The 19,593-nt window shown below is 39.8% G+C and overlaps 1 protein-coding gene and 1 pseudogene across 1 annotated transcript; both read right to left on the minus strand.

The window, feature by feature from the left end:
- Positions 1-91: 91 nt before the first annotated feature.
- On the minus strand, positions 92-11,687 carry LOC109994182 (acetyl-coenzyme A synthetase 2-like, mitochondrial). The gene is made up of 14 exons (XM_020647397.3): positions 11,245-11,687; positions 10,760-10,856; positions 9,080-9,279; positions 8,162-8,337; positions 7,652-7,804; positions 7,324-7,471; positions 6,750-6,887; positions 5,543-5,635; positions 2,485-2,597; positions 1,833-1,959; positions 1,611-1,738; positions 698-761; positions 474-595; positions 92-383 (listed from the first exon to the last, which is right to left on the minus strand). Exons 1-14 carry the CDS (start codon positions 11,555-11,557, stop codon positions 222-224), a joined length of 2,034 nt encoding a protein of 677 aa, XP_020503053.2. The 5' UTR covers positions 11,558-11,687; the 3' UTR covers positions 92-221.
- Positions 11,688-12,290: 603 nt separating this feature from the next.
- On the minus strand, positions 12,291-18,614 carry LOC109994198 (visual system homeobox 2-like; annotated as a pseudogene).
- Positions 18,615-19,593: the final 979 nt, after the last annotated feature.

Raw genomic sequence — 19,593 nt, forward strand, 5'->3', positions numbered from 1 at the left:
TACATCTGTAGGTTATACAAAGTTTAAAAAAAAAATCTTCACTTGGTTTTTATAAAAAGCATTCTTATGTACAATAAAAACAAACAATAACTGTTAGTTAAATGTTTTTTTATACAATGGCACATGTCTGCCTTACCGAACTAGAGAGAATACTGTGTAATCATTCATTACGCTGATATTTCTCTTAATTTGAAAATGTTTACAGAAAACACATCACAGTGTTAACCACAGAGTTCACAGTGACCCTGAATGATCTCTTCGACTGCTGCAGGATCATCCAGGGTGCTGAGGTCACCCAACCCGTTCAGGTCTCGCTCCACCACTTTCCGCAGCACCCGGCGCATTATCTTACCTGAGCGTGTCTTTGGCAGGCGCTGCACAAACTGAGAGAATAACCCAAAGAATTTAAAATTACTAAGTACAGGTCTCTTAGTGAGTTTTTTTATTGTGTCAGGTAAGTGAGGTGAAATTACCTGGATGTAGTCTGGGCAGGCATATTTGGCGATCTTTTTAGATACCATGTGTTTTAGCTGCTTGGAAAGATCCGCCTCTTCAACATCCACAACCTTTTTTAACACCACGAAGGCGTAAACACCTGACAACAATGGAGATACATTTTATGTTACTGAGATACATCGACACAATGTGGGAAACATTTACTTAACTGGAATTTCACTTAATTCTTTTAATTTCTCACTTTCTCCTTTGATGTCATGCGAGTATCCTATAACAGCAGACTCGGCCACAGCAGAGCACTGATTCTGTAAAGGAATCACAAATTTACCCAAGGGGACAATTCATCAAATAGTATCGTATCGCTACACTTCAGAGGAAAACATTTAAGCGCTTGAGTATTGCAAGTAAAATCACTCGGTAATGTATTTACGAGAGGTATTTACAAAGGTCACGTGTTATGCATAATACACTTTACCATGTTGACACAAATACGTGTCCCTAGTCTGTCTACAAACCCCCCACTGCAGAGAGAAGTCCATCCTCTCCGTCTTTTGCCTGCTCCCCTTTTCAGAAAATGTGTGCTCAAACAGGCTGTTTGGAGATTTCCCCTTCATGACATCACAAAGGTTAGTAACCCCTCCCCCAGGTGGGATACACTCCCACAGCTAGGTGTTTGTTCTGCCCCCTGAGTCTGCCTTCTCACTGTAAACAATAGGGCATGGAGCGAGGAAGCCCGAGCCACCAAAACCCTTCCAGAGGGGCGTGGTTAGACACAGCTCATTTACATTTAAAGCTACAGACACAGAAACAGCCTGTTCTGAGCAGGGCTGAAATAGAGGGGTTTATAGGCATGATCAAAAACAGGAACGGAGTGGATTTTTAACGAGAAACTTCAGAGACATGTTTTGTGTAGCTCTGAGACTTATTTACACATGTTGAAAAGAAAAATAATATGTGACCTATAAAAAAAGCACCTTTAATGGAATTGAAAATCTTGTCCTCGGTTAAAAGGTGTCAAGAGTTCTGCTTATTAGTGTTATATATATTTTTAATACATATGTAAAAATATATATAAAAAGTATAAACACATCATTCTTTCAATGTTTATGAAGGCTCAAACACATGAAATAAATGTAGTTATTGGATGACCTTACCATCACATCCTCTATCTCTGCTGTTCCAATCCTGTGACCGCTCACATTGATGACATCATCAAGGCGGCCAGTGATCTGGTAATAGCCCTCCTTTGAGCGATAGGCGCCATCACCAGTGAAAAAGTAACCTGTGTGCACGGAGAATGAGAATTAATTAGAGACTGCAAGAGACAAGAAAGTGACCTTTACTTTGAATAAATGAAGTAACACATCATACAGTACCAGGATGAGGCTGACAGTAGGTCTCAATGAATCTCTGGTGGTCGTTGTGAATGGTTCGGGCCATACCAGGCCAAGGCTGAGCAATACACAGAGCTCCAGTTGTGTTGTTAGAGGTCAGAACTTTCCCCTTAAAGAACCAGTGATAATGCCCATTAGAGGAGAGGATAATAAAAAATGATAACCTAGCATAAAACCAGTGTCATAAGTGCTAGCAAATACTTTCAGAGTGCAAAAATGGTTTCTTAAAAATAATGCTAGTGTTTTTTGTTGCATGATATTTCCAGCTTAGCTGATTGAACAACTAGGAAAGACTGATACAACATCTAGAAAATACTCAACAATAGTACCACAATAAAACCTTTGTATTTTGTAGTTTACAAAATCCTTTGTGTGGGTTTTTGTTGAGAGGAAGAGGGATCAGCTCAGAGACCCCCCACTCCAACTGTCTGCACAATCTGTGCTTTTCAAAAGCAGCAGCAGCAGCCACAAAGTAGTATGACAGATTTGTAATGGGGTGTTTGGCACAAACACACTGGGACTGATGGGTGGGTATCAAAAGTGACACAGCTGGTGACTATTTGATAATCCTAATCTGACCCTCTCTTAGGACCATTTCCCAGCCATCCAACATTTACAGAGATGAGCAGCACACCTCAGTGTCCATGAGCACGGGCTTAATGCCAAAAAAAGGTCTCATAGCCATGCCAGGGACGATCTCTGCGTCTGGGTCACATGGCTTTGGGGTGATACAGATGCCACCTGTTTCTGAGGACACACAGCAAAACAAAGCAGAGTAATTAGAGCTGGTGTGACAATTCATTTTTATCATTCTCAACAAATCCTGAAAGAAGACCAAAATGAAGCAATGTGGAAAAACAAAGGAAAATAAAGGAGGGAGTAGGAATACTAACAGAGCCAACTAACAGTTTGTAAATCTAGCATAAGCCCCTCTCATTGCTACAGATGCAGATTATAGAATTACAGCCATACTAAGTAAATTAAATACAATTAGGTTTTCCTGGACTTCAAAGACTCTGTTCATCTGTCCACTGTTGCTGGTGGGAACAGTGCTGAACACAGCAGAGGGAGCCTGTTATAAAGTAGGACACAACAGATGATCCCACAATAGCTTTAGAAAGCAGCATCCTGTTTACATCAACTGTACTGTAAGCGTGACACTACTGGGCCTCTCAATTGCCTTTTTATTCCTGTGAGTATCGTAAGCACACAATGTCACTTTTAAATCATGTTTAATAAGTGCTCGTCCTAATAATAGTTACCTTAGTTTAGCCCAAGGAATATAAACAGGGAGAAACAGATATCCAAGCTCCTCCAAGCTTTTTTTTTTTTTTTACATTTTGATGGAGCCAGGCTGTCCTTTAACCCTTTTCCAAATGCTAAGCTAAGAGGCTAACTTGTTGGCTTCAAAGTTGGCATATAGACGTGCGGGCTGCTATCTTCCCCGATAGTCCTTTAAAAAAGAAAAACAAATAAGCATATTTTCCAAAATGTCAAATTAGGAAAAGTCTGTCTCCAAAAATGTTTGGATAATATGTAAAAATGCCTATTTATTATTATACAGTACGGAGGTTGTATTTCATAAATGCGTTAAAGTGAATGTTTAAACCCGGAAACATTCAAATACTTCATTAAATGACCTGCATCCTCTCAACCTCTCCACTCCTGTATGACCCAACATGGAGGCCGCATGCCAGCAGCAGATCAAAATGTTCTCTCTAAACAGGCTACTCTATTCCAGATCCACCAAATGGCATGTATGAATAATGCCACTTAGTCCTAATTAAAACACTGGTCCAGGGAAATCACATAATAATATAATCTCTTTGAGCTGTAACAGGGTATTTGGGTCATATCTGTGTCTGTAATTCTGCAGCTCATGATGCTCTGATGTTTAATTGTTATTATTTGTATGTTAATTAACGCAGCTTTGCTCCAGTTGCTCATTACTCAATCTAATTAGAAGGCACAGAGGATGGATGACTGTTATTATACTTTAACCACTATGAATGTATTGTCACATTCTCCACAGTTCACTCACATACGGAAGCCCAAAGCAGACATACATCTGTATGTTTTATTGTATTATCATTTATTATATTTTATATTTCTCAGTTTCCCATGATAACAAGTCATATCCGGTTGTTTTCTCGAGAGCTACGCTTATTTATGATGTTATCTGGAGATAACAACACTGGTTGTACATTATAACAAGAAAACTTTTCAAGGTCTAGAGAAAACAACAAAAAAGTACTCATAGAAAACAGAGTCAAATCAAATGTATGGCTATATTCATATTTCTTTCTAAAACTTTTTTTTTTTCTTAGCTAAATATGGACACAAAATGCAGACGAGATTCACATTTTCCATTTTTCGTTAAAGAGGATCTCTGGGTAAGAACAGCAATTTAAAGACTTATCTTAGTACTAAGACTGTGAACATTCTGTGACAGATTTTTTGGCAGCTCTGTTAGTGTTAAGAAGCAAAAAAAGGAAACAGAGGTTAAACTGTAGCTACATCAGTTTCTCTACATTATGATTGTATTAATATTAACCAAAGTCAACTTTTATTTCTAACCATTAACGTCTGGCTTCCTGTGCTGCTCCTAAAAAACGACTTTTCTCCAAGAGAAATAGATGGGATAGAAACATCCCCTTGTGTTGGGAGTGTGTGTGTGCGTTTGTACTATTGTCTACGTGTATGCACACAACCACAGCTGCTTTGTTATGTAACACTGTTCCTGTTGTAAGGAAAGACGGAGCCGACTGCTCTCCTCCTTTAAAACTGAAAGTCTTGTTTTAGAGCCTGCTGACGTGGCTGTGCTCGAGGAAGACTTTGTGAACTTTGTGTGAGATCGTGACTGTGCCAACAAGTGCTGAAATGCTACTGTAATCATCAGGAGAAAAAACACAAAGATACTCACAAAATGTAATCTCCTATGCCGCACAGACTATCCACACAAATTGAATGTGTAGTGTAGACTGTAAATCTGCTTCTGACAGCTAGAGTGAATAGACTAAAACATGCAAAATGCCGGTTGATAAATACGCTAATGTGATGCAGTGTTTAACAGTGTAAAGGATTAAACTCAGCATCCACAAAGACAAAACTATCATTAGCCTGTTTTTTTTTATAATATTTGCCTATAGTGATTTTAGGTTAAGCTTTTTAATTAATATCATAGTCATCTAATTGATTCAGTTGTTCCTCTCATATAAGACAGTCATAGTTTCCTTCTTTACATTTTGTAAGGGGAATATTTGGGTTAGTGAAAACAGCAACTTACTTACTTAACAAATGACCTTGTCAAATTTATGTGAATACATTATTTCTTTTTGGGGCTTTTAATGCCTTTTATTTAGAAACAGGACAGTGGATAGAGTCAGAAATCGTGGAGAGAGAGAGAGAGTGTCGGTAGTGCCGGAAAGGAACTAAAGGTCGGATTCAAACCGGGGCCACGCGCTTTCGAGGACTTTAGCCTCTGTACATGGGGTGCACGCACTAACCACCAGGCTACCGGTGCCCCGAATCTATCAACTTTTTGCTGGGCGCTATTGTGAAAAAACTCTCATAACAATATTGGCTTTGAAGAACTGAGAGCCCTTCAAGTGTCTTCTGTTATTGGGTTGCTGTAGCTTTCTGCACAAAGTGTTTAAAATAGCCGTTCAGATGTTTAAAGTGTTCATATTTACCAGTTTGCCACCAGGTGTCCACAACAGGGCAGCCTCCGTCCCCCACCACTCTGTGGTACCACTCCCACGCTTCAGTGTTGATTGGCTCACCCACTACACACACAAAGACATCTTTAACCATATTTTAAACTTACATTTGATTTTTTTTTTTGTGTGTGTGGGCAGAGTTGATTGATGAAGGCAACCAAGGTCAACAAGGATGTTGTGACGCTTTATGTTTGAACCGTTATGCTTCATGTTTCAGGGAAACAGGTGTGTGTGTATGTGTTTGATTCCTGGCATGCTTGACTTTGATGTTGACCATGTGGAACCCTCCGGCACGTTTACATACCAGCCAGGCTTGACTTTCAGTATACTTGAAGTATGCAACGTGTGTGCTCAGAGTCCAGGGATTCATAGAAGAGTTCTATAGATACACAGTTACATAGATTTTGATGTAGATAATACCTCTGAGCATCTAGTTTACATGATGGGTTGTTTTTAAATTTTTATGTAATTTGAAAGTAGTTTTCATACTTAAAACCCCTTTTGAGAAAAAAATATTATTTTCTACATTAAATACCTTAGATACAAATCGACTGTTACTGTTGTACTGTATCAACAACCATTTTTAGTGAATTAAGAATATCTGTACTTTGAAGTGAAGACATCTTTAAAGCTGTTTTCACAAATATACAGAACTTCTAAAGAGTTCTTGAAATTTTGGGGTAGAGCTGCATGTGTGAACCCAAACAGCCCCCTTGCTTCCCCCCTGCTAGCCCCCTTATAAAACGTCCACAAGAATTGTGGGTGAGACGATATATGAACGCAGAAGGTCATATTCTGGAAAATAAACCACCGAAGATCCAGCAGAGGCGATGAGGTTTACAGCACCTGACTGTGCGATCTTGGTTCACGTAATGAAGCTGCCTCGAACTCTTTTCTGCTCACTTTTTATGTTCTTTCCCACTCGCTTGTTGAATCTGGAAGATTTTAAGGGCACATTTTCTAGAAATGTTCAGGAGCGCATGTGTGACAACAGCTTAAAATGGCTTGCTAGTACCTCAGTTTCAAATGCAAAAAGCTGCAAAAAGCAAACTAAATTTGGTACGGTAGTTGGAAACTGAACTGGTGACATTTCATTGTTGTACGTTAACATTGTCCTATTATGATGAGCTTCCAGGCGTATGTATAATTAGGGATTATGTAAGCATCATATTTGGCATACCAGAGCCGAGAGTTTTGAGCGAGGAGCGATCGTATTTTTGCACCCACTCATCTCCATACTTGAGCAGCAGGCGGATCGCTGTGGGAGCTCCGTAAAACTGGTTTATCTTCAGTCTCTGAACCGTCTCCCAGTACCTTCCTGTGAAAAACACAAACGGGACTAAATGAACAAGGTAGAAACACATTAACGTAGTGACATGATTTCAAAGTCTACTAACAAGCTCAGACTGAAGCTGTTGTCTGAGAGCTGAGGGCTGACATTCGAGGTATTTTAACCTGTGCCAGTGTTTATCCTCAGCAGTTAATCCCTGACAATAACAAGGTGTGCGTGCTGGCTCCTATGATTAATGTAGTCCTAATTTTAGTGTGGAAAGGACGGAGGTCAAGTTCAACTGTAAACAGTTATTCATAGATGGAGACCTGAGAATGCAGAGCTCTTAACAGAAGGACAAATTCTTAGAAAGTACTTGTGCCAACAGAAGACAATACATTCAGATGTCTTATTGACATTTTTTTTCTGTTATGCTTTTACTGTGAATTTATCAAAAATCAAAGACATTTGTCGATGTCCATACCTGGGTCAGGATAAACGGGAGTGCTCTCAAACAGAACAGTGGTTCCCCCGTTAGCTAGCGGTCCGTAGACGCTGTAACTGTGTCCTGTTATCCACCCGATGTCTGCCACACAGCCGAACACATCGTCGTCATGGTAACTAAAGACATACTGATGAAGAGGGAGAGGATTCATTTAGACAATTTAATTGAATTAAAAAAAAAAAAAAAAAGGTTAGACGATATGTTGTTGTTTTTTTTCTCACATTATTCTCTAATAACAATCTGGGTGTTTAGCGGAACATTCTCTCTAAAAAGTCAAAAGCCCCTCAGCTGGTGCCTTTATGTTTACCCGGTGTGTGAGTGCAGCATACAGCAGGTATCCAGCCTGAGTGTGAACCAGTCCTTTCGGTTTGCCTGTGCTGCCTGATGTGTAAAGCATGAACAGGATGTCTTCACTGTCCATCACAGCTGGCTCGCAAACCACGTCCTCTTTCATCATCTCCTGCTCAACAAAATGAGTTATGAGATTATTTGTTAAAAGTCACATCAAGTAGCTGCAGCAAAGACCTGACCCTACTGCTTTTTCTTGTTCCTTTCTTTTTAAATGGTCCTTGCATTCTAACTTTTTAAGACACCAAATTAATAACTGAATTATAGATAGATCCACCACAAAGTCTTTTCAGTAGCTGTTTGCCGCTTTCATTCCTCAGCACATGACGTTTGCCCTGACATGTGGTAGTGCAGATTAACATGTTATCGTTATTTGTCCAGGGAGGCGTGACACAGCTGCTGCTGCTCCTCTGCTGTGTGCATCGTCACCTTAAATCAAGCTGCTCTGATTGGCTCTGCACTCTCTCACCTCCTCCATGGGGACGTCCCGGGCTGTCATGGCGACGGGATTCTCTGTTCTCATAGCAACAAACACCTGCTGCACTTTCGGGCAGTTCTCAACAGCGGAGTCCACCGTCCTCTTCAGCTCGGTGATCTTGCCCCCTCTGACACCCTGGTTCACCGTGATGACCGTGTTTGATTCCGCTGAAATGTGACGTTTATCAAAATCAGACTGCTGAGGTGCGTTTTGGTTTTTTTTTTGCCATTTTTCCTGTATGTGACATCTTTTTTTTTAAAGTGTGGTCTGACAAATTAAATGTAATCTTTTTATCTAATAATCAAAAGCACAAGGGTCCAAGAGACATTGAGCCCCATAAAGGGAAAGACCCAAGAAAAGCAAAACAATCTGGGCCCAAACTAATTATTTTCTTGTAATTTTACAAGAAAAGCACCCCTTGAAAACACGCTTTTAAGAACCATGTCCACTCAAGAGATACAGGAATTACACATATTTCTGTTCTATTACTTGTGGCTGCTCTGACCATCATTTCTGTATTGACAACACATAAATTGGTTATAATGTGAAATGGGTCACTTATAGGTTAAACTCACAAAATTACACCCAATGATGCAGTTTTTCATGTTGAAATTGCTGTTTGGTCTTTGAACTTAAATCTCCCACACAATCAGATTAATGTTGGTTAAATAAATGTTTCATTTTTTTAAGCAACATCTATCTGTAGGCTGTGTTTTGTAGGTTTTAGAGCTGACTGCTGCTGGAAATAATGTCAAATAAAACTAAAAATGTTATAACATTAAGTATAACGTCGACCTTTTCGACATTACAGTTATTAGACTACCTGCTGATGAAGATACTGAATAGTGCAGCTTTAATTAATGTAGTGGAAATCTGATTCCCATATATTGTCATTTAAATCCATCTCACCATCTCTGATTCGCCCTGCGAGGGCCTCAGCACTGAATCCTGCGAACACCACGTTGTGTGCGGCACCAATCCGGGCACAGGCCAGCATGGACGCCACAGCCAGGGGGCAGGAGGGCATGTAGATGGTGACACAGTCCCCCTTCTTGACACCACGCCGCCTCAACAGGTTGCCCAGGCGACATGTCATCTCCAGTAACTCACTGTAAAGAGGGAGCAGTGAAGTACACTACACCTAATAGATGATGGAAGACGATCACAAATACACTATCTATAGGCCTTGTATACACCTGGTATTATCAAACTGGTTGATCTGATCACATGTGACAGCCTTACCTACTGGTGTACATGCTCTCATGAGAGCCAATCACTCTTGCCACATTAGAGGAAGCATAGAGGCCACATCTAGGAAGCGCTTTCCACATTTGTGAACGCATGTTTGGCCTTACAGAAGGGCCGCCTACACAGCTCGTATCCACCTCTTGCCTCCACTTGTATATTTAACACTTCTCCACTTTGTCATGGGACTCTCTTTGGTCTGATAATATCGTCTGTCATTCTGAGCATGTGAAGATGTAATTTATACATTAATGAGTGATGGGATACAGGCCACAGTTGGTTACTGTGGTGGAATTTCTGTAGTTGTTTAGATTATAATGTACAGACGTCATTAGGTTTATTCACTGTTCTTTAATGTCAGTCAGACCTGAGAGAGTTCAGTTGTTATTAGAACACCAAGTACAGCTTGGAGAGTGTCAACTGTTCTTCCTGATATCTGCAAGGATGTTGGGTAGACGTATTGTCTGCTCCAGTGTTATAGACGTCACAGTTTAGTCCAGGTGGGTCAATGTGACACGACCCTGATAATGATAATGTCTTTTAGAATATATGCGATGCCTCTTCGAGAAGTTCGGCAGATGTGATTGAGCAAGACACGAGTACAGAAGTGTGATGCTGAATCATGTCTCCTCATGAGTATTCATCTGATGAATAAACTTTCGTCAACGTAAGCCATCTGAGTCAACTGAGTCTTATTGTGTGGAGTCAAGTCTTAGAAATTTCTAAGAAAACAGTTACAGTGCAATTTACTTTTTCAACAATGATGATGATTAGGAGAAGATAGTGAGATGGCCTCTAGATAGGATAGTTACCCTCAGGTAACTTTTGTATTTCCCGCACAGCCTACTACAAGGCATAAACTATGAGCAGGAGATAGTCATGAACAGGTCATCATACTTTATAGTAATGTAATACAGTGAGGATACAGATGTTTTCAGTGTTAATCGTGTGGCTCTTTTGGCAATTTGTTCCCCTGTTAACAGAGACTTGAGTCTGCTGTGGCGCTCATATAATCCATGATAAACTACAGAGCTGTAGATGAACATCAGGCTTCATGATCACATGAGCATTTTTGTTCTGTAAATTGTCTTCTCTGTCTTTTGCACGTCCACATAAGATCAGCTCACACTCGCCCGCTTTCTGCGCTTTGTTCATATAATTATATTTCATGTTTATTTAGATATTCAGCGGAGAAGTAAGATCAAAAGTGGTCAGTGGAGACGCATTTCAAATCAGTTGGTATCAGCCACACTTAAGGCTTTCCTCTTGTGATTGGATCATCCAGAAAGCATTGTACAGTATATTATGTGTAAACAGCGTCATAAACTTAAACAACCTGCTGACCTGTAGGTGACTTTGACCTCTGACCCTGGTTCATCTCTCTCCCAGATCAGAGCCACTCTCTCAGGACAGGTGTGCACATGGCGGTCCAGACAGTTAACTGCATATACCCATAAAGAAACAAAGGGTGGGGGAAACATTATTCATGCTTTGTTGCGTTCAGGTTAAATAGAGAAGAGCCTACTTCAGGGGTCAAACTGGGGCCAGTTGCTTTGTCAGAGGGGAACATTAAACCCAGGTAAAAAAGAAATAGCCTATATTATGCCAAATAAATAGCGCACATCATTAAATAGCCTACCACAACATAAAATACCATGATTCACATTTTTGTCAGTAACAGTATTTAATACTAGATTGTGAGGCCCCTGCCTAGAACCGCCCACACTTGCTTTGTTTATGTCTCTTGTTGGATCAAGTTAACTCTTCGAATCAAATTTCCCTCAATAAATCCAGTTACATCTAGGATATTTTTTTTTATAGGATCCTACCGGACACATTCAGCTTTCCTCCCCCAAACCACTTGATCTTCCCCCGGCTCAGATCACAGTCTTGGACCGTGGTGAAAGGTGTGATCCAGGTCAGCCTCTGACGCGCCACAGCGGCCCAGAAGCTCTCACTGTTGGACACCGAGAAGTCCTGCAGAGCTGCGCGGTCCGACACGCCGTCAAACCCGGCAGCCTCCGGCATAAACGCCGTGACGTTACACCTCCTTCGACCCCAGACATGGAAATAAGATCTCAAGACCCGACGACTGAAGAAAGTAGCGACCGACTTTGAGGTGCATCCGCAAGGCAGCCACATCGTGATAGTGAAAGAAAGTGTACAGTTCTAACGGAAATACAGTTTGCAACGCATTTCCGTCAAAAGGAAATAGGAGCGTTTAAGCAATTCTGGAAGTTACACTGTTGACTTTATGATAGGAGAACTTGGAAACTCCGGAGAGGAAGGGCTTGAGGACTCATGCGTTAAAGGGCGGTACAAACCCCATTTATGCTTACTCAGTTATTGGATTTCAACATCAGTTACAAAAAGAGACAGAAAGTCGATGATTTGCTCTCCACACATTATTCTATGGTTGAAAGACTCTTGTCACATTTTAAAGCTCATGCAATAGGCTACTTGCTTCTGTTTCATATCTTTGTTTAACATGAAATTACCCTACTCATGGTTCCTTATTTGGAAATCCAACGTCGACTTTTAAAAGTTCTTTGCTCTTTGGCAGCCCCTTTGACGGTAAGTGGTAAATGCAGGACAGTTTTAGGACCCCAGAAATACAGACCCAATGACACTGACAGTTTTGACTGTTTTTTTTTTTTGTCCAGGCACCCTCTATTTTTGAAGTGTCATCGTCTTCAGTCATTATCAATCGTTTATTTTTTGTGCAAGGAAGAAATCTTATACTTATATCTGGCGGACCAACCATTGCTGGTGAGGTTTCTCAGGGAAGTCGACTCAATACATAGATTGTTATACCAAAAATATATAAACATTCAACATAATGCATAAAAGCATAACACATGTTTTAGAAGAGGGGTGACTTTAAATATCAGTAACTTTTAATTACACTACAGTGACATTTATACAGACACACACAGATCATTAATGTAAACTGTACATGATGATACAGTTTCATCTATAGGACATTATCTTCAGTATGTACATCACACATATTGTGACAGCTTAAAGAAAACAAAGACTGCTTGTTCTTAAGGTTTTTTCCGTTACCCAACTGAAACCATAGGGAGTCCTCTTTAGCACCTCTGGAGTCCCTTTCATGCGAATGAGGCCTACTGAAACATCTTGATCCAGGCTATTGCATAAAGTAGCTGCCATGTCACAGAAGTGCAGAGGTAAACAAACATTTTAAATTAAAAATGTTTTTTTTTTTGTTTTTTTTTAAGGCAGCTCCATGTAAAAGAAAGGCTGCAGTTAATGTGAGCTTCGGTCTCCTCCAGAGGGGGGGGGGGGCATGTAAGGTCTTTACATCTCACTGTCGCCAAATTATTATTATTTTTAAATCAGAAGTTACCTGACAGGAAAGCTAACATGGAAGATAAATTAATTCCTTCATTTCTCTTCTATGATTTTAATATTTGACCGGTACACTCTATGGCGTTCGTCAGTCAGACTCCACTCAACCGAGGTTCAACTCAACCGACGAGGTAAGACGTCTGCCTCTGTGAAACCTTTTCAAACGCCGCTCTGTAGATATTTTTCTGCAACAGTCTGTATCGTGCAACATTTTTCACATTCAGTCCCTCTTCTCAACCTCTGCAGTGTCCTTCTCCGCCAGCTTGTCCTCAGCCTCTTCTCTTTGTGCTTCGTGGCTGTTCGACCTGTCAGAAACTGTCCCGAGCATCTTGGCGCTGTGCTCCTGCGCCTTCGCCCGCAGCACAGCGATACTGTTCTCCCTTAGCTCCTCTTTAGAAATCTGTGAGTCACTGTCTTTCATCTGTTTCTCCTTCTTCTCCTCCACCACTATGTCCTCTGGTTTCTCCTGCGCTGGTGGAGGAGGAGATGGTGTCAGGCTGCTCGGTTTTCCAGGAGACGTCTCCACTGATTTCTTGTGCATACCTGAAGGGAGACAAAAACATCACCATGAGTACTTTAAGGACTTAAGTATCCTCGTCTTGGTGTTGTTTGATTCATTAAGGTGATTTAAGGAAATCAGTCTGAAGAAGAGCACCAATTTGACATTGAAATGAAGTGTGTAAGAGAATGAAGATGAAAGCAATAGATTGATGGGAACTCTAATTCAATTAGCCACCTAATTGATTTAACCCAATCAATTGACATGAGGCAAGCAAGGAGATTTGCTCTAATCTGTCGTGATTTAGTAGGATTATCACGGTATCGACTGGCCTCATCTTTATTGACATGCTGACACTTTTATTGGCTCCTAACATGAGCCAGGCTTAGACCTTCCTGATCTAAGGAAGTGGGTCAAAGCCTACAGTACAATCTTTCACTTTGTACATTTAAGGTGTTATGGTCAAAAAGAGACTGTGACATCATTTAAGATCTCTTAAAAAGACTAGCGGTCACTTTGCTTGCGGTGGAACTAATGTGACCCCTTTCGGTCAACTGTAAAAAAAAAAAAGAAAAAGAAAAGAAGAACTTAATAGTTTTGTTAAAAGATCAGTTGAAGGGTTTGGATTTAAATAACTCGTTCTAACACTTTTCAATAAACTTAAGTGTGAGTTTATTAAAGAGTGCATTTGCAAGTTCGCTTAACCACTTAACTTTTGTGGTGCTTAAATTATTGGTTGAATTTCCATTTTATGCAATTTGATATGTTATGCTTATATTTCAGAGCTAAGTCTCTTTACCGGTACTCCCCTATAATTACCTCAAACTGTTATCACTATAAAGATGAAGATTGATAATGAATTAATTATGATGTAAAAGATTTATAATTAAAAATGAAATATTATTCAAGCTACCCAGTATATAACGTAAAAGATGTATCTTTAGTCAGCTTCACTTTTAGCATCTGCTATGTAAAAGTGTTGGGAAAAGTACTGCATCAATAACTATGATTCAGTAATATATTATATATAAATATCATTTCTTCTTTTAAGTTCAATCCTTTGTAATTTACTTTAAGATTTGTCCCTCATAGGCTCAAGTTTAATTTGACGTGTTACAGAGTATGGAATAAGAGAATGATTATTAGTCAGCGGGTTTGCCCATGGGTTGAGATCAATGCAGGTGATATATTTCATAGTATATGTTTTACATTTTGAGTTATACTGAAGTTTGTTACTTATAACATTAACAGGGCCTTATTTTCCATTAAAGGTTTCCATTAAGTCACAACAGCGTGACAGTGAGACAGCATGCTGCAAATCAGGACCCTAAACCTAAAGAGGATGAATGGTATGTAGCCATGATGATTTCATGATTTCTATGTGTGTGTTTTCCTACTAAAATATGTCACTAAATGTGGATCCAAATTTGCCCCAGTTGAAATGCAACAAACATCTCTGTAACAAGTTTACCTAGTAGCCACGGAGCGTAGGATTCAGTGACGCCCTCCTTGGCTGACTTGAGGATGGACTCTGGTAGTGGGATGGAGTGACGCACCATGGCTCCGTACAGGCCGTACTCGGCCATGACGCTGCTGCGACCCCAACACTTTTCCCTCTTCCTCCACTTTGCTCTGCGGTTCTGAAACCACACCTGGAGACATGAAGGTGAGATAAGGATTAGATTTTGACTGAGCTTATCTTGAAATTAACTCTACAATATTCTCTGAAGTCTGAGCCAATAGCCTATAGTACATTTATAGATTTGTCACCTGGACTTAGAAATTTATTCTGGAAACTTTCGGGTAAGCCAAAAGCAATCATACACAGATTTATTTATTTATTTATTTTTTAAAGGAATAGGAAAAATCCTCTTTTTATGCAGTTAATCTAACATTGATTCATTTGTCACACATTCTGGATTTGTAATGAGGTAAAAACACAGCGTGTTTCACATTAAAGTGAAGTATTGTTATGTCTCTTGACATAACAATGTACATTGGGAATATAAAGGTTCTCATTGTGTAACTCCCCCTCCCCTACTCCTTTTCAGGCTTTTAACTGATTAATAATTTTTTATTTTTTTATCAGACTAAGAGAAAATAAAAAAGTGAAATGATGACATCTGCTGGATGCTTTAACAAACAATACAAATTATGAAGAAGTCAATTTAAATGCACATTTTATTCTTCTTTTGGTGTTACTTTTGAATATATCTGTTCAAATATAGTAAATTGATTAGAGACTGAAAATGTAAATGTGCTGCACATGATGGGTCTATCATGCATTTCAGTTTTTAATCTTGAAGTTGTATCTCTCATTCCTTCATTTATACAACATGTAGCCTTCTGTGTGTGTGTGTGTGTGTGTGTGTGTGTGTGTGTGTGTGTGTGTGTGTGTGTGTGTGTGTGTGTGTGTGTGTGTGTGTGTGTGTGTGTGTGTGTGTGTGTGTGTGTGTGTGTGTGCGCGCGCGCGCATGTGTATGTTTGTCCATTATTCTCCTTCTGGCTCCTCAAGTGCCTAAATTGATTTCCACCAAGCCAGAAACTGTAATAGCCTCAGCAAGCTCGTGAATATGGATGAGGAGGAAAACAGGGAAAAATGAGCATCCTAAAATGGCCGAGGCGGCAGGATGAGATTGTGTGTGCGTGTGTGTGTGTGCATGTGTGTGTGTGTGTGTGTGTGTGTGTGTGTGTGTGTGTGTGTATTTCCCAGATCTAGAATTAAAACCCATCAAAGCTGAGCCTGGAAAGCTATTCAGGTAGATCTGATGATAACCTCCATCTCATAAAAAGATGGGCCTCGGATAAGCAATCATGCTTTCTGACAGCGACAGTTTGCGTGTGCGTGACTGCCGGTGCCTGTGTGTGTGTGTCTTCGCTCATGTGTGTGCGGGGAAGTGCTTCCAGGCGGAGGTGACCCTGGGGGCGAGGAGGCTGATTGAAAAATAAGTTAATTTCAGGGCCCGATCAATGGGAGACAGGCGCTCAAATATCACGGGAAATTAAAAGTCTCAGAGCAGCAGACAGAGCTCTCCGCTCGGCCGCTGACCTGCACTCATTAATTTCTGTGCAGTTATCGTTTCATTTCAGGGCCGCAGACTGACTCTATAGCAGGGAGAGAGGTGATAAGTTCTCCTCAATTAACTAATTACGCTGAGAGGATGAGTTGGCTGCTAGTGTGAGAGCAGAGAGGAATAAGAGCATGACGGCTGACTGTCGGACTACTTTTAGTATTAATATAAACATCCATCTTTATCCCCTTAATCTACATCTCTGGCATGGTCTGTGATAGGAAAAAAATGTTTTAACCTAAGTTGACGTAAAGGATAGTCAAAGGAATAAGCTGAATTATTTGTTAAAATTAAGGCTTTTCATGAATAAAGAGGGGAATTTGTATTCTGCATAACACACACACATTAAAACGCTCACACACCTGTATCCTGTCCTCTGGCAGCTCAGTCTTCATGGAGAGCATCTCTCTGGCGTACACATCTGGATAGTGAGCTTCATTAAAAGCTTTCTCCAGCTCCTCCAGCTGATAGGAGGTGAAAATGGTTCTGCAGATAAGACAAAGAATTTGTGAGAATAAAAAGGACATTTTTTTTCACTTATAATGTATATTCTTAACACATTAGTTTAATTTGGTATAATATTAAACCAGTGCACAACTGAATGAATTAAATCCAAAATAAGAAAAAAAAAAAAAAAAAAAGATAGTAAGATTAAAAATACTTGAATATTCTTTAGGTATACATACTGTAAATGCAAAGAGGACACTTTTCTATGTAATTCTTTAAATAAAGGTACAGTGAATGATATTCGTTATTATTTCAAACGAAACAAAGGCCTATCGATATCAACATTTTAAAATGTAGCAAATAATAAATCATAACTTCAATTGAATATTCAACGAGGGTATCAAAGAAAGCACTTTAATAAAGTAGATTATAAAACATGTATCTCAGATAAAGCCTGAGCATCGCTTTTATCAATAACAGGGCAACAGGGATTCCGTTTTTTACGTCCTATGGTAGAAGAGCCGATAGCCATACACGAACGTAAACTAATCAGTCTAACAAAATAAATTAATAATCCTTTGACAAAATATTTTTCCTTCGTTGAGTTTTTGTTTGTTTGTTTGTACCTGTGTCGTCTCTTCTTTCTCTTCTTGCTCTGACTCAGGGAGGACTTGGAGAACTTCTGATCACAGGAGGACAGACTCACGTCGTCTGAATCTGCGAGAAACACAGCAATGTCAACAATAACTATTATTAATAATAATAATAATAATAATAATAATAATAATAATAATAATAATAATAATAATGATGATGATTACAAGAGACGGCGTCATTTGATATCAAGGGCGATAATAAATAAGTCTTCAGCAACAATTTCGGTTTTTAAGTATAAACAAATTCTAACAATAGAGATATAAAATCGACCACGTAATATAGCCTACGAGTTATAATAATTAACCACAAATATAAATAATGATAGCCTATGATACGTTCAATTGATAAGGTCTGAATAGCTTAATGAGGGCACACGCATTTACAGTTATTTCCCCATTTAGTCTTCTTTAAAGCTTCAAAAAAATAGGCCTATGTAGCCTATAATATGTAATAAAATATATATATTTTTTAAACGTGGGCCTATTTCACCTGTAGTCATCTATACAAACATTATCATTCAATCATAGGCCCCTAAAACACCTGCAATCTTTTTGTTAATCATTTGTCATTTTTTTAATTTGAGACATTCTAGCTGAAACAGCTTTAAATTAGTGAGCTAGAGATATATAAAAAATAGTGTTCAGTTTCAAACATGCAGAAAAACAGGAGTGAACGTGTGCAACGTGTGGTGTAAGTGACGCACTAACCGGAGCTGTTGGAGTGCTGTGCCTCCATCTGTGCGTCCATGTGTGTCGTCCTGTGCAGAGGCTGCAGGTGCACATTTTGCGCCTCTGACAGCACCTCTAGGAAAGCCGGCTGACTGTAAAACGAGTGAATTCCCTCCGGTCCCAGCAAACCCATACCGACCCCGAGACCACCATGTCCAAGGACCGACCTCGCAGCCAGCACGTGAGCCCTGTGCGGCAGAGCCTCGAGCGGCCGCCTCGGGGCCGCCGGCGGCTCCTTGTTGAGGCCGAGCAGCTCCTGGATCCCGAAGCCGGTCCGCCGGTGCACTGTGGGGGCCATCTTCCAAACCGGGGGCGGCTGCTGGGACCCCCGCGTGGTTAACGCCGATTTGTGAGGCTGTTTTCTGTCTGTTCTCAGAGTCTGAAAACACAGCTCCCTCCTTTCCTGTCATGGCAGTGAGTTCCCACTTGTTTTCCCTTTTCTCTCTCAAAAAAAAAAAAGAAGTCAAAGTCCCCGGTGCAACAAGCCCTGAGGTGCTCCTCTCTCTCACTGCCCGCCTCTCTGCGCCGCTTTTATCCAACAGGCAACAGGCGGCAGCCAATCACATGAGGGCATAGAGGCTAGAGCCCACACTTAAGTTAGCATCAGCAGCATCAAGCTTCATCAAAGCACATTACACACTCTTTGGCGATTATTGACAGGACAAAAGAACTCAAATATTTCACTTTTGGCTATTAAATTGCTGAATGTGAATGATCTATATGTGAATATAATTGAAAGTTTTATCATCTTTTAATTTGGAGAGTTGTCAGTTTGAACTGAACATATTTTACTATCATTTAACATAAAAGCTTTTAATAAAGGAGGATGTTTTTTTCATTTTAAACAGCCAAATAAAACTGCGAACAAGAGACGACTATTCAAGCAAGGATAGGCTGTTTCTGATAGTCTAATCTCTAATCCCCACAGATCGAGTCATCTGGAGAAAAACTCATCGAGAAAAAAAAAACCTGCTTATTTTAACTTGTGTTTCTCGTCTTTTAAACTTATTTTTGAGTTGTCCTCAGGCACCAGCTCTGGAACTTAAACTTTAGGCCTAGTTAAAATCAATGTAAACGTGCTGCTTACTTTTTGGACTGTAAGGTTTGTTTTTAACCAAAATATAGCCTAATTTAAAGAAATAATTTGATGATAATATTTTTATAACAGTAAAAACCCTTTCTTTCATTGGAAAGAAATGCGTTTCACATTTAAAATGTAGACATAAGACATATTGCGATAGGCTAGTTCATTATGTAGCATAATCAAATGTTAATTAGACTAAAGAAAATGTGACCAAACCGTTTGATTTTAGAAACTGAAAATTAAACTGCTCATAACTCATCTTTTTGTGGCTTATAGGCTATTTTCCAACTAGATTTTCATTTATAGCGTCTTTCAATTGA

The sequence above is a fragment of the Labrus bergylta genome, chromosome 15 (genome assembly GCF_963930695.1).
Source record: "Labrus bergylta chromosome 15, fLabBer1.1, whole genome shotgun sequence".
In the NCBI taxonomy this organism is placed as follows: domain Eukaryota; kingdom Metazoa; phylum Chordata; class Actinopteri; order Labriformes; family Labridae; genus Labrus; species Labrus bergylta.